The 16,178-nt window shown below is 41.1% G+C and overlaps 1 protein-coding gene across 5 annotated transcripts in view; it reads left to right on the top strand.

The window, feature by feature from the left end:
* RAMP3 (receptor activity modifying protein 3) overlaps nt 1-16,178 on the top strand; it is a 101,556-nt gene that overhangs the window by 40,135 nt on the left and 45,243 nt on the right. The window contains exons 1-4 of one of the 5 annotated variants that reach the window (XM_073332763.1): nt 605-692; nt 1,251-1,433; nt 7,931-8,507; nt 8,907-9,523. In XM_073332763.1, the coding sequence (XP_073188864.1) occupies nt 7,959-8,507; nt 8,907-8,963 (606 nt within the window). In that variant the 5' untranslated portion in view covers nt 605-692; nt 1,251-1,433; nt 7,931-7,958 and the 3' untranslated portion in view covers nt 8,964-9,523. Of the gene's footprint in view, nt 1-559; nt 693-1,009; nt 1,200-1,250; nt 1,434-7,930; nt 8,508-8,906; nt 9,524-16,178 lie in introns of those variants that run through there. The other 4 variants (XR_012157425.1, XM_073332764.1, XM_073332766.1 and 1 more) reach the window with 4 other exon arrangements.

The raw sequence follows: 16,178 nt of genomic DNA, 5'->3' as shown, positions 1-16,178 counted from the left end.
TCTTTGTCTGCCAGTCACTGTAGTTCTAATCTATTCCTTAATAAAATAGTTTGACATATCTAGAGTTTTAAAGGCTTGACATATAAAAACATTTTCTATTTTAACTGTAATATGTATTGCATTATAAATAAACTAAGAAGGATTTTTTTTGGATACAGCATAGGACTTTTAGCCAGAACACCTGGATTCTATTCCTGGTTCTAGCACAGACTTTTTATGTGACCTGAGGCAATTCATAATGCTCTAAATTCAGTTGTAGTGTAAGTGGTTCCCAATTCCCATTGACTTCAATGGGAACTACAACATGTTACACCAGATCTGAATTTGGTCCTAAATTTCTTTGTGCCCATTTTCCTCATTTACAAAATGGAATAAATAACAACCTGAAGTGGTTGTATGCGATGTTAAATTCATCAATGTCTGTAAAGTCCTCTGAGGTGCTTGAGTAGAAGGGGTGATACCTTGTAAGTGCAAAGAGTTGTGCAGAAAATAATTCCCCATTCATGTTCCTACTATCTTCAATGTCTTGGGATTTAAAGTACTATCTGACTTGTTCTAGGTGCACGTCAAAAAGTGATCGTCTGCAATGAATCGCTCATGTTAGAAAAGTTGCCCAGATGTGGAAAATCCTTTGAAGAGATGATGAAGAAAGTGGACTCTAAAAAATGGTGCAACCTAACGGAATTTATCACGTAAGTTTCATGCTTTTGTCTTTATTATTTATCACTTAAGGGTGTCAACCTTTCAAAAAGTCAATTTCATCAAGTGTCAGGAACATCTCTATAACTACCAAGGATGTGGTGATTCCCCACTAGAATCAATTTGGACACCAGTTTGTTTATCTTGTTGGATTCAAACTCACAAATCTGGGGCCAAATCCTGCAAAATTTGATGGGAGTATGGAGGCAAAACTTGTACTGAAGTCAAAAGAAAATATTAATGACACTTTGAAGTTAATTGGAGTTCTGCCTGAGTAAAAACTGCTGGATTTGGCTCTTTTTTATTGCAGCAACAAAGAAGTATGAAGAGTGGCCACATAAACTGGCAGCTCCATTACCATTCTCATCTGCTTCAATCCACCTCACACCACTCCTTCTGGTTATCTGAGATTTATATTCAGCACTTAATGGATACATTATCTAGTACCTGCTGAAAGTAGATGTACCACATCTTTAATATTTATAAATGACTTATGTTCCAGATAAAGTTTCTAACACTGAAACCCATGTACTTGATTCTTTATTGCATAGGGCTAAACTGTGGCTACCCTGCCCCAGGAGCAGCCTAGGAAACTGACTGACTGGACACAGATATACAATCTACCTTATAGTTTCTCCCTGTTCATGGGGTGTGTGTGTGTATGGAAACATAGCCCTCACCAGCTATGTGGTGAGGGTTGTGAGTGTGCGAAGATGGCTTAAAGCAACACAAAGGTAAAATGAGGCACAGTGTCTCACTTGAAGAGCACCTACTCTAAAATATATTAATAGAGGTTAATCAATAGGCTGCTTGTTGTTGATATTCATTTAACATACGTCAACTGTCTCACTGTATCTATAGTGAATCCAGAGTTCAACACATTTAAGGCAAATGTTCTCTAAATCCATAGTTTTCTCATTAAGTTACTAATGCAAGGTGTATTTTCAAATACAGCTACTCCATTCTCTTTATTGACAGCAATATTTCATGCTGTCATTTGTTTGTGTAGCCTCTGCCCCAAGGTGGGGCTCAAGCCTTCTTCCTGGTGCCTGCTGCTGGGTGTGGCTTCTCCCCTGTTGGGTCCTGGGTTTGTTTTCCTATGCCTGGTGTCTCCACCCAGTGTGACCTGTCACTGTGCCTGAGACACAGGGGGTGATGTCCTTTGGAAGGAGGTGTGTTTGTGTAATGTTGAACATGGTCCAGTTTTGGGCCCCACACTACAAGAAGGATGTGGAAAAATTGGAAAGAGTCCAGCGGAGGGCAACAAAAATGATTAGGGGTCTGGAACACATGACTTATGAGGAGAGGCTGAGGGAACTGGGATTGTTTAGTTTGCGGAAGAGAAGAATGAGGGGGGGATTTGATAGCTGCTTTCAACTACATGAAAGGGGGTTCCAAAGAGGATGGCTCTAGGCTGTTCTCAGTGGTAGCAGATGACAGAACAAGGAGTGATGATCTCAAGTTGCAGTTGGGAAGGTTTAGGCTGTATATTAGGAAAAACTTTTTCACTAGGAGGGTGGTGAAACACTGGAATGCATTACCTAGGGAGGTGGTTGAATCTCCTTCCTTAGAAGTTTTTAAGGTCAGTCTTGACAAAGCCCTGGCTGGGATGATTTAGTTGGGGATTGATCCTGCTTTGAGCAGGGGGTTGGACTAGATGACCTCCTGAGGTCCCTTCCAACCCTGATATTCTATGATTCTATGGTTTTCAGAAGGGCTGGCTATCCACAAAGCCAGTTGAAATGGATGGGAGCTGTCGGGGTTCAGCACCTCTGAAAATCAGATTCAGGTGAACTAGTTCCAGCAAAGTAAGAATTAAACAGGAATGAACATTTTCCCCCAGGTCTGAGACCAGTTTAAATTTCCCCATACTCTGGCTTTCTGGCCACTTATGGCAGCATATTCTTTTCTCAAATGGTCTCTGATTCACTCCCCCGCCCTATGACAAGTCATCTGTGGGGCTTGGAGAGACCAGCATGGTTCTTTCCCCTGCCTCTCTGGTTACCAGTAGATAAGCTATCTGATGAAATGCAGCTTCTCTTCTGTGCCCTACTGCAGCAGCTTGCCAAGTGACACTTTGGGGCTTCCCGGGTATTTGTATCCTGACCCACACTGAAACCTCAAAGCGAGTTAAAATGTCACGTGATCTGGCAGCCAGGGGCGGCTCTACCAATTTTGCCACCCCAAGCAGTTGCCGCTGAATCGCCGCCGCGGGACATGGATTGCCGCCCCATTCCCAGTGCCGCCCTAAGCACCTGCTTGGAAAGCTGGTGCCTGAAGCTGGCCCTGCTGGCAGCATATTAATCACCTAGATACCATCTTCTGTTAGTCCTTGCCTTTGCACGCACAGGGTCATTCTAAAGATCACTTTTTAAAATACATACATTCCTTCAACTCTTAGGGCATGGGTGAAATCACTGGGGGAGGGGGACGGGAGGGGTAAGAGGGAACATGCCTCTCCCACTCAACTTCTTATGCTTTTGTTTATGTCCCAGAAGCATGTAAAATTAATGCATTCCACTGCTGGCTCCAACCAGTTTTTTCTAATGTAGTTGCTCTCCTGTCCTAAGACCAAATCCATATAGTTGGACTGGGCACTGGGGACATGTGTGGGAAGTGGATGGAGCAGGAGGAGGAATCGACTTGCTCCAGCTGTGGAATGACTGCAAAAGGGCTCCATGGAGCCTACTCCCATCTAGTACCTGGAGTAGCCTGTACAGCCCTATGTGATCCCTTTTCAGCAGCAAGAGGAATCAACAAAGCAGCAGAGCTTCTGGCGCCCACTCCTCCCCTCTATGTATGTCCTACCCACACATTCTCCTAGGGTGAAGTAGGGCATCACTCTAAACTGGGCTATATGGTATGCAAGGGGGATGCACACCCCCTGTACCATTCACTTAGTCCAGAACTGCCTCCTCCTTTCCCCTCAGTGCATCAGAATCTCTCACTGGTTTTGCTATTGTGGGACCTTGGTAGTGATGGAGGCGAGGGCTGGGTTTCTCATTTAATGAAGAAACTTGTTTCTCTAACCCCAGAGGCCCATACGTGTTGTATTTGGAGGGCTGCATTTGATACATGTTAGCAGTGTGACCAGCATTGCCAACTGGATGTCCAATTATCCCTAAACTATGTTGACACTTGAAAATGATGGATCTGTATAGCTTTCTTCTCTAGGACTAGGCAGTAGACATGCTTGCATGGAGGAGCTGAGAGCCTGGTGAGTTTTGATGACTTGTTGTTTGACTTCCCTACGCTCTCTCCACCCCCTTCCAACCCTCAGCTTTTTATACTATGAGTATAAAACTAAATGCTGTGTGCCCGGGCTAAAAATAAGCTTTCATTCTGTGACAACTGCACAGTTGGATGGCTGCACTATATTTTCTGCTCATCTGAAAGATTTAAAAATAGGAAAAAGGAAAAGAAAAATAAAGGAATAAGCATTCCACTGAGTTGGCATTTATTCTGAAAAATGTTGAGGATGTGAAACTCTTTAAGTGCTCTTTTGCCTGAGGAAGCCAAACCTGTGGAAGCTGTGAAATAGCAAGTCTTTTCAGTGGAGAGGCAGAGGGCAATAAGTTGCTTGTAAGGCAATAGAAGAAACTGTGATTTTAATTTAGTTGTCCTTCCCCCATTAAATAGGCAGGAAGAAAAGTATCTTAAATACACAGAGGAATCCTTGTCTCCTTCCAAGGCAAGTTCGGGAGAATGTACCTTTATGGTGTAACCTTGGGTATGTCCTTGAGATTCAGATTCTGTCATATGGACAAGTGTTGAAAAGATATGATACTGGGCAGTCTGACACACTGGAGATCTTGGTCTTTTCTTGTTCCCATCACTATAATGGGAAGTTAGCTTAGTTTGCCGCTATCACAGTATGGGTATCATTGTTATGGATTAGTGTGTTTTGCAACTTTGAGCATAAAACTTCAAGTTCTGGAGGTTAAGCATTGCCATTAATATAGCTAATGCACTTTTGCAAGGAAGTATCTGTTTTGATTTATATCTTAATTGCACAATTTCTAATTAAGGTCTCTTCTGAACTGAGATATTGCAGAGATGTTTAGCACTTTGCAGTAATACCCATTTTATCATAAGGGTATACTGGCATACTACAAAAAGCAACAAATTAAGGGTGAATTCATGCACTTGACGGATCTATTTCCTTCTCTAACATTTTCCTCTCTGTACATGGGTAGCAATCTCATTGACACCCCCATGGGAGAAATGTACGTATGCAAAAAACATAGTGTTGGAATCAAGATTCTGACATATTTTTGTAAAAAGGAATTTAAAATAAGCTGTGGAGCAATAATTTAACATTTTAACTCAGACAGGTCATTTTTTCATCTTTAAAGAGACACTGTCATTCTGCCCCTCCCCCCAAGGGTATGATCTGCATTATAACTATGTTATGATCCGCTGGGGAAAATAAACTACTTTGAATCAGATTCTGATAACCTCATGTTGACTAATATCTTAAATTAATGGGACTACTTGCAGAACTAAACACTATTCAACATGAGTAAAGGGATCAGAATCTGGCACTGTTTATGTAAGATCAACAGGCGTCCTTTGCTGACTTTGCTAGAGCTGTTAAAATATTTCTGAGAGAGATTTTAGAAGGCACCAGGGAGACTCAGGCTTCCAATTCTCATTAACTTTCAGTAGGCAGTGGGTGTTTAATTGCCATAGAAAACCTCTTCTCCTATCACATCATATATCTTTCCAATATCAGATCAATTATGTTTGTGTACAAAGATTAATTTTGTCTGACAAGCCACCCTTGCTGAACAGCTATATTCATTTTATGTGAATATACAACACAGTGGGAGAAAAGTATCAATCTTTTCCAATGTAAAATGATACAATATGCAGGGAGGAATTATACTGTAAAAAAACTTTCTAAGAAAGAATTTCAAATATGAGCAACAGAAAGACAAAGGGGAAAAACTCTTTAAAAACGTATTGGATGGATAAAATATTTATTGGCAATTTCTGGTGAAGACTGCATGCTCTCCTTAAAGCAAATTCAGTGTCAGCTTTAGCAATTTAACCTGTAGTCAGAGGAATTACACGATCTTTTGACCTCACTTCATAGGGTATGAAAAAAACACCATGAGCTATAAATTAAATGTTGTCCCCTCTCTAGCTCATCAGACAGAAAAGCCTTGGATAATGAGAAAGTTATGATAGTCAATTTTTTATTTGGAGTGAAGATACATAGGATAAACTTGTGAAGAAATGTCATTTTTGGTGATGGTCTCTTTTAGCTCAAATGTTTTGCTGCTAAGCCTGCAATATATAGTGAAGCCTGATTTCAGATCTCCTCTCTAATGGTAAAAATGAGTCATGGCACAGCAATCAATGGCATGAAACTAATGTAAATCGAATGTCAGAGGAGACTCTTTTTTTGTAGGCATGTTGAAAAGGGTAGAGCAATTGCTGTATTGCACATTCCATAACAACAAACCTTTGCTGGTAAGAATGGCCCTGAGCTTGCAAAATTTGGATCCCTATCAAAAGTTTGAGGGTGTTTGTATCTGGGGTTCTGATTGTGGCCCACCTTTGTTGGCTTGTGAAGTAATTTTGTGTCTTCATGGTACATAGTTATGCACAGTGTTGTGACAAGGTGACATAGCAATTATTACATTTACTGTTTGTCCAAAATGTCTCAAAGCAGATTAGAGTGGCTTTAATTTGCTTTATCTTAATTATGATCCTAAGTCTTCTGTTAACCTCTAATATTTGGCTGCTTCACTTACAGTAAGCTTTACTTTTAACCTCCAATCTGACTTTGTCTTAGAAAGAAAGAAAAATATTATTGTCAACTGGCTTTAAATATACAACTTGATTGACAGATGCTTCGAAGACTGAGACAGATTTGACCAAAAATAGCAGAATGGTTTTATCATAAAAAACACACCTTGACAAGTTTAATAATCAGTTTGTTTTCCTATGTATCCTTGTAGATATGGTAACTGTCACTTATATAACCTTTTAACTCCTAGCAGATAACCAGCTAGTCTGAACTCTTCTGTTGATCTCCTTTGAAACTGAGCAATAACAACTGTATAGCATTGCAATACATAGAGTAACAGTTTAACACAAAGCTGGGGTTTGTAGCACCATCTACTGATTGAAGTATTAGCCGTACTAATCATCACAACTTGCACTGCTAGAAAAAATCTCTTCACTGATGGATTGTGTTATGGTGACCACAAGTCCCTTAGAACACTCAATGCTCAATGCTCCTAACCTAAAATAGAACTAGATATTCAATTTGTGGAGGGCATTTGACATATTATGAATATGATATTTATATTGTATTTTTCCTATTTAGATTTTGTACTAATTTATATTTGATGTACAAAATCAATTGTAAATGTACATGTGATGAGTCTGTAAATATGTATATGCATATACATCTGTGTATGTACACATAAATTTTTCTGGTGGTAGGAATGTATTCTACATATTCTAGAATACCCATTGGTATTAACAGGGTAATATTTGACTTAAAATATATTTGTATTTAGAGACATTTAGACTACATTAGATAATATAGGTGGGGGGAGGGCAAGATGGAACTGAAGCCATCAGGGATCTGAGCATGTCCACCTGGGCTTGTTTTAAGTCTGTTAATTATTTTTGTTTTCTGTTATAAATATACTTTGGAAGACACATGATATTTAACTATAGATATTTTTATATAGCTGACACTCTTAGAGTCTCAATTGAAGGCATAAATTCATTAAAAACTAACCAGTACCTATATATATATATAAATATAGACCATATTCTAGAGATGTGGTTTTACAGCATCAACAGGGAAATATGTATCTTTAGTATAAGGTTATATATCTTAATATAATTTTTAAAACTTTGCCATGAATTATCAAAGCCCTGGTCTACACTACGAGTTTAGGGTCGAATTTAGCGGCGTTAGGTCAATTTAACCCTGCACCCACACGATCAAGCCTGTTTTGTTGACTTAAAGGGCTCTTAAAATCGATTTCTGTACTCCTCCACAGCGAGGGGGTTAGTGCTAAATTCTACCTCGCTGGGTCGAATTTGGGGTAGTGTGGATGCAATTTGACGGGATTGGCCTCTGGGAGCTATCCCAGAGTGCTCCATTGTGACCGCTCTGGACAGCATTCTCAACTCAGATGCACTGGCCAGGTAGACAGGAAAAGCGCTGGGAACTTCTGAATTTCATTTCCTGTTTGGCCAGCGTGGCGAGCTGATCAGCATAGGTGAACATGGAGTCCCAGAATCGCAAAAGAGCTCCAGCATGGACTGAACGGGAGGTACTGGATCTGATTGCTGTATGGGGAGAAGAATCCATGCAGGCAGAACTCTGTTCCAAAAGACGAAATGCCAATATATTTGCCAAAATCTCCAAGGGCATGATGGACAGAGGCTACAACAGGGACACACAGCAGTGCCGTGTGAAAGTTAAGGAGCTGAGGCAAACCTACCAAAATACAAAGGATGCAAACGGTCGCTCTGGGTCGGAGCCCCAGACATGCTGCTTCTTTGATGAGCTGAATGCAATTCTAGCGGGGGGCACTACTACTACCCCATCCCTGTCCGTGGACACCTGCAAGCGGCGAGTCTCACGCAACAGGGATGAGGATTTTGTGGATGAGGAAGATGATGATGAGGAGGAGGTTAAGGATAGTGCACAGCAGGCAAGTGGAGAATCCCTTCTTCCTGACAGCCAGGAACTTTCATCACTCTGGAGCCAATACCCTCCCAACCCTCCCAAGGCGGGCTCCCAGACCATGAAGCTGGAGAAGGCACCTTTGGTGAGTGTACCTTTGTAAATATAACACAGGGTTTAAAAGCAAGTGTGTTAAATGATTAATTTGCCCTGAAGACTTGGGAGGCATTTGCGGCCAGTATAGCTACTGGAAAAGACTGTTAACGTTTCTGGGGATGGAGCGGAAATCCTCCAGGGACATCTCCATGAAGCTCTCCTGGAGGTACTCTAAAAGTCTTTGCCACGCGGTGCAGGGAGGCCCGTTCATGCTGAGCTGTTCGCGTTTGGCTGAGGGGGATCTTCCCTGATACTAACCAGGCGGTGGCGGTGGGGGAAGCACATGTGCTATGTAATGTGAATCGCTTGATTCAGCACGAAATAGTCTTCCCTTTGTTCTCTAAAATGTATCTTTTAAAATACTACTCTCCCTTTTTTCCTCCCACAGCTGCAAACGTTTCTACACTCCCCCATCATCTTCATCCCAGAGGCTAGCGCAGATTAGAAGGCAAAAAAAGGGCACTCACAATGACATGTTCTCAGAGCTCATGCAGTACTCCCGCACTGAAAGAGCTCAGCAGAATGCATGGAGGCAAACAATGGCAGAGTCCAGGAAAGCGTTAAATGAATGCAATGAGAGGAGGGAGGAGCACGCTGAGAGGAGGCAGGATGCAATGCTGAGCCGAATGGGGGAGAAAACTGACTTGCTCAGGTGTCTGGTGTAGCTGCAGAAAAGGCAGGAGGAGCACAGACTGCTGATGCAGCCCCTGTATAACTGCCTGCCCTCCTTCCCAAGTTCCATATCCTCCTCACCCAGACACCCAAGAATGCAGGATTGGGAGGCTACAGGCACCCAGCCACTCCACCCCAGAGGATTGCCCAAGCAACAGAAGGCTGGCATTCAATAAGTTTTGAAATGTAGTGTGGCCTTGTCCTTCCCTCCTCCCCTCATCCACCACCCCACCCAATGCTTCCCTCCACACCCACCCCTCCTGGGCTACCTTGCGAGTTTCCCCCCTATTTGTGTGATGAATTAATAAAGAATGAATGATTTTGAAACAATAATGACTTTATTGCCTCTGAAAGCGGTGATTGAAGGTGGGAGGTCAGTTGGCTTACAGGGAAGTAGAATCAACCAAGGGGGCAGGTTTTCATCAAGGAGAAACAAACAGAACTTTCACACCGTAGCCTGGCCAGTCATGAAACTGGTTTCAAAGCTTCTCTGATGCGGAGCACGCCCTTCTGTGCTCTTCTAACCACGCTGGGTAACCAGCAGCCAGGCGATTTGCCTCAACCTCCCTCCCCGCCATAAACATCTCCCCCTTACTCTCACAGATATTGTGGAGCACACAGCAAGCAGTAATAACAATGGGAATATTGGTTTCACTGAGGTCTAACTGAGTCAGTAAATTGTGCCAGTGCACTTTAAAACGTCCAAATGCACATTCTACCACCATTCTGCACTTGCTCAGCCTATAGTTAAACTGCTCCTTACTACTGTCTAGGGTGCCTGTGTATGGCTTCATGAACCAGGGCATTAAGGGATAGGCTGGGTCCCCAAGGGTAACTATAGATATTTCAACATCCCCAATGGTAATTTTCTGATCTGGGAAGTAAGTTCCCTCCTGCAGCTGTTCAAACAGACCAGATCTCCTGAAGATGCGAGCGTCATGCACCTTTCCTGGCCATCCCACGTTGATGTTGGTGAAATGTCCCTTGTGATCCACTAGTGCTTGCAGCACCATTGAAAAGTACCCCTTGTGGTTTATGTACTGGCTGCCAAGGTGGTCTGGTCCCAAGATAGGGACATGTGTTCCGTCTATCACCCCACCGCAGCTAGGGAACCCCATTGCAGCAAAGCCATCCACTATGACCTGCACATTTCCCAGAGTCGCTACCCTTGATAGCAGCAGCTCAGTGATTGTGTTGGCTACTTGGATCACAGCAGCCCCCACAGTAGATTTACCCACTCCAAATTGATTCCCGACTGACTGGCAGCTGTCTGGCATTGCAAGCTTTCAGAGAGCTATTGCCAGTTGCTCCTCAACTGTGAGGACTCTTCTCATCTTGGTATTCTTGCACTTCAGGGCAGGGGAAAGCAAGTCAAAGTTCTATGAAAGTGCTCTTACGCATGCAAAAGTTTCGCAGCCACTGGGAATTGTCCCAGACCTGCAACACTATGCGGTTCCACCAGTCTGTGCTTGTTTCCCGGACCCAGAATCGGCATTCCACAGCATGAACCTACCCCATTAGCACCATGATGTCCAAATTGCCAGGGCCCGTGTTTTGAGAGAAGTCTGTGTCCATGTCCTCATCACTATCATGATTGCGCTGTTGTCGCCTCCTCGCCTGCTTTTGCAGGTTCTGCACATACTACAGGATAATGCGTGAGGTGTTTACAATGCTCACAACAGCAGTGGTGAGCTGAGCGGGCTCCATGTTTGCCGTGGTATGGTGTCTGCAGGACAGCAGGAGAGGAGAGTTGCAGTGGAAATGGTGGATGACGACAGTTAGCTGTCAGCAGTTAGCTGACAGCAGTATGGCGTCTGCATGAAAAAAAGGCGCAAAACGATTGTCTGCTGTTGCTTTCACAGAGGGAGGGGCGACTGATGATATGTACCCAAAACCACCTGTGAGAATGTTTTTGTCCCATCAGGCATTGGGAGCTCAACCCAGAATTCCAATGGGCAGCGGGGACTGCAGGAACTGTGAGATAGGTACCCACAGTGCAACGCTCCGGATGTCGATGCTAGCCATGGTACTGTGGACTCACTCTGCTGACTTAATGTGCTTAGTGGGGACACACACAATCGACTGTATAAAGTCGCTTCCTAAAAATCGACTTCTATAAATTCGACCTAATGTCGTAGTGTAGACATACCCTAAGAGTATGCTCCTGGAATGTGAGGGGACTTAACCTTCCAAAAGAATTAAAATCCTGAGATACCTCAATTAAAAAAATTATCTAGTAGCTTTATTGCAGAAAACTGATCTAGGAGAAATAGATACCCACAGAATCTAGAAGAGGTGTGTAGGTGTTGAGTATCATTTATCATTAAATTCTAAGAGCAGAGGCATATCCATATCAATTCATAAAATCATAACTTTTCAATGTATACAGTTTTGGTCTGAAGCTGAAGGAAGCTATGTTCTTCTTGAAGATGGTTTCAACTTAAAAAAGTTAATTTGAGGAAGCATTAACAATCCAAGTGGAGGTAATACTAAATTTTTCAAAGACACTACAGACATTCTTTCTAACAAAAAAGACATTCCTGTAATAATGGGAGGCAACTGGAATACTACACTAGAAAGACATCTGGACTATCCAATTATATGAGACCCACCTCTCAAAGCACAATAGGCCAATCATCACTATTAATGAATAAACTTGATTTAAAAAGTATCTGGAGACTGAGACACCCCAAGGAGCATGACTATACATATTTCTCTGCAGTACATTCATCTTAATCCAGAATTGACTTTTTTCTTGTGTCTGCAAAACTGATTCCAGCATGCCTAGAAGCAGCTATTGATAATATATTAATTTCAGATCATGCTCCAATTGTACTTATCATCAATGCTGGTTACATATCATTAAAATGTTCTTGGTGAAAGCTGTTACAAAATGATGCAAAGTTTTGTTCCATAGTTCATTCGGTCACCTCTAATTTCGTACAAGAAAATAAGCACTCAGTTACCTCAGATACCCTCCTTTGGGAAACTCTGAAAGCTAGTGTAAGGGGTGAATGCATAAAGTATACCTCCCAAAAAAAGAGACAGACTCAAGTTATTAGACTCTTAGGACAATGAAATAGATCAGTTGCAGAGAAAGCCTAAGACTGAACCAAATAATGAAAACCTACATTCTGTAATCAACGCCAAATATAAATATAATGAATACTTTTCCAGCCATGTCGAATTTGCACTCAATGGGGGTCAAACAAAGATATTATGCATGGGGAGATAACGCAGGTAAACTACTTGCAGAAGACTTAAGATTGAATTAGCCAACAACAATATTTCTTCCTTAGTGAAAGAAGATGGGAGTACCATCCTTGAACCAACAAATATCAATTTAAATAATCAATTTAAGCATTTATATCAAACTTTATATAAATTAGACAATCAGTGTGACTCTGATAAATTTGATCATTTCATTGAAGGCCTACTTTTTAATACCTTCACTTCAGAACAAGTGTTGTTTAGGGACAAAGCTGTCACAACACAAGAGATCAAACAGGATATAAAAATATGAATTCCAGCTAGGCCCCTGAGATGGATGGCTTTCCAGCACATTTCTGCAACACATTTTGTAATCAGTTATCTTCTATTCTTTCAAAGGTCTTCACTGAAACGTTCTAAAAAGGAACAATGTCTTGTAAGATGAGAACTGATTTAATTACTTTAATATTAAAGGACAAAGATGGCTGCTACCGTAGCAACTTCTGCCCCATATCTTTGTTGAACACGGATTGCAAAATAAATGCAAAAATTTTAGCGAGACAACTGAACACCATGATTCCATCAATTATACACACAGATCAGTTTTGTTTCATTAAAGGAAAATTGGCTGCTAATAATATGAGAAAAATCACTCACTTGATCCGCAAGCTCAGATGTCAGATGTTCCTTCCACAGCCTTATCTCTAGATGCACAGAAAGCCTTTGATAGGGTTGAATGACCCTAATGGCTGCCCTAAAAAATTTGGCTTTGGACCAATATTCCTGAACTGGGTCAGTGTATTATACAACTCTCCCCTCGCTTCAGTATCAACTAATGGAATTATTTCTCCCACATTTCAACTAGAAAGAGGGATACACCAGGGATGTCCCCTCCTGCCCCTCCTTTTTAAGGTTCCTCTTGAACCACTGGCAATGTACATATGTTGTCATGAAGCCATTGAAGGTGAGACTCTAAACAGGAAAGAATACAAAATCAGTTTAGTAGCTGATGCCATTTTTGTACGATTGAAGAATCAATCCCATCTCCTCCTTCTATCCTTACTGGGGAAACTAGAAATAGCCAGAATGAATACCTGCCCAATTGTGACTCATATCATTAGCCTGTTGCCTTTCAAGGTTTCTCTCTTGCTCTTTGGTCAAATAAATAGGCGTATCATGCCATTTATATGGGATAAAAAACAGCCTCTCTTGTCACACAATACCCTTAAAAATCATGGGATTGCCAGATTTGCATCTATATTATCTCGCATTCCAAATGCTTCCTATTGCAAGGTGGTTCCTCTCCAGTAGCTCTGTATACACACCAGCCTGGTTTGAGATTGAAAAAACTTAGTTATGCCAATTGGTTCCCTCTCTTCTTTTATATACCCACAACCTTAAGGAAAAATCCAATCTTTGCATCTACATGTGACATCCTGCAATGTGTTAAGATGATTACAGCAGCCAATCTTACTAATTCTCTTCTTGTACCACTAGGGGATAACCCCTACCTCAGGATCATGGCAAACTCCACACTTAAGACAGTTTGGATAGAAAAGGGATTAACAAAAAATAAAGATACAATACAAGACGACAGACTGGCCTCCTTCAATTTTATGTGCAACAAATATCAGCTACCGCAATCTCACAGTTCCTTCTTTCAGCAGCTATGCTCAAGGATTCATGCAAAAATAGTGGACAATTATTCTGTTTCTACTCTCTCACCTCCAGAAGAGCATGTTAAGAAACATGGAAACAAAAGTAATTTTGTAGGAATTACTTATAGGTGGCTTAATGCTTCACATTACCCTCCCAATCTCAGTCTGAAAGAAAAACGGGAAAGAGGACTTCGCCTTACTATCACAACAGAAACCTGGGGCGATATCCTGCTTAATATGAAATATACTTCAAATTCCTTATCCTTGCGATTCTTCCAGAACAAGGTAATAAATAGGTATTACTGGACTCCAGAATATTTGTTGAAGGCTAGGTTGGGAACACATAGTGAATGCTGGAAATGCAAACAGCCCCATGCCAACCATTCATGCATCCTCTATACCTGTCAAAAATGCATGTGTTCTGGAACACCATATTCTCTCAACAACGTTGTGTTGCTATTTTTTTTCTTCTCCAGCCTTATATATGTTATAGGTGCTGGATGAGTTGGTATTACCAGTTAAGAAATGGATTGCTGTAACTATTTTAGTGGCCAAAAGAGTTATTTTGAGAAAATGGAAACCTGCAATTCCTCCCTCATACACAGACTGGCTTAGTGAGCTCTCTACTACTGCGTTAGTGGAAACAATGACTCTGTGTAATAGAAATAGTTGGAAAAAATATGAAGACGTCTGGTCACACATGAAACTATTGCATGCTTTTGCAGTTTAGTAGATATTAGTTCCCAACACTCATAAGTTGCGTTCTCACTTATTTATCTATTTAGTCACTTCAACAATTGATGGACCTCTACAGGTTCAGAGTTTTGCTTGTTTGGTTGGTTTTTGCTTTTTGTTTTTTTCCAGGTTTTACAAATAGTGAACACTGAATTTTGTTATTTATATGGTATTTCCATCTTGTGCATGGATAACTATGTTTTGTTTCATTGTGTTTAGATTTTATATAAAATAATACAAATAAAGTTTATAAAAGAAGAAAATGCTTTATGTATGCATGTCTTGTTGGCTGGCAGCTATGATAGGAGCAAAGATGCATTTGTGTACATGGCATGCCATTTGTAACAGTTTCAACAATAGCCATAAAAAAGGAATTTATAAAAGGCTTTGCTAAATTAGAAGTCTATATTTAGCAGCTGATATAATCAAATCTTGCTGTATTACTGTCAGCCTTAGCGACTGGTTCATCCTGGACTGCATACCTCTAAGCACAAAGATGTTTGGAAGTTTATGAATAAGCTGGTATTTTCCAAGCCTGTCTTACCTCAGCACAGGTGGCTGTGATATTCTCTACTGCTGTCATTCCCAGAAGTACTCATGCTAAGGTGGAATTTTTGAGACTGATGTAGACCCTATCAACATGGAAGATATTTTAGTGACATCTGTCATTAGTCGGATATCACCACTGCAGACTGTGAGAGCCTAAAATGGAAAAGCTTGCTATCGGGTATTTTTTATAGGTAATCTTAATATAGTTTATAGTACCTTCTTTCTCAGGGGTGCATCCAATAATGCCATGCAGTGACAACACTTCAGAAGAAAATCTTCTGAAATGAACATACATCACAGCATGAGCTAAGTAGCTTCTCTAGTGCTGCATTGATATAATTGCTGGAAGAATCACTTATCAAAGGTGTCTATAAGATCAAAACCATTGTGGTGCTCACTGCAGTTCATAGGGAAGCTATGGTGGGAAATACCTTTATTGTCCACTGACCACAAAAACACCTCTGGGTTTTTGTGGTCAGTGAACAATAAAGGTGTTTCCTACCATACTACTTATCTCATGTTGTGATGTATGTTCATTTCAGAAGATGTTTTTCTACTCTCCTCTGCCTATTAAGGATTTCCATACATACTGATCACAGATCATATGAATACTGTAAGATGTCCAGTCAGCAGCTTTTCTTTCTCTTTCTCTTAATATACTTGGGTAACATTTTTATATGTCTTATCATGCCGATAAAATTATATAATTGAATTCCCATATGTGCTTGGGGTTTGCCATTTGAAGAGTGCAGTCCAAGGCCAGGTTCTCATTGTATCAGATAGAATGGGAGCTTGCTTTCTAGTAGCAGTCACTAAATGCAGTAATTGGTAATAAT

This window comes from Lepidochelys kempii, chromosome 2 (assembly GCF_965140265.1).
Source record: "Lepidochelys kempii isolate rLepKem1 chromosome 2, rLepKem1.hap2, whole genome shotgun sequence".
NCBI classification, from domain to species: Eukaryota; Metazoa; Chordata; order Testudines; family Cheloniidae; genus Lepidochelys; species Lepidochelys kempii.
Note: the sequence above shows the minus strand (reverse complement) of the source record. Positions and strands in the feature narration are given on the sequence as shown.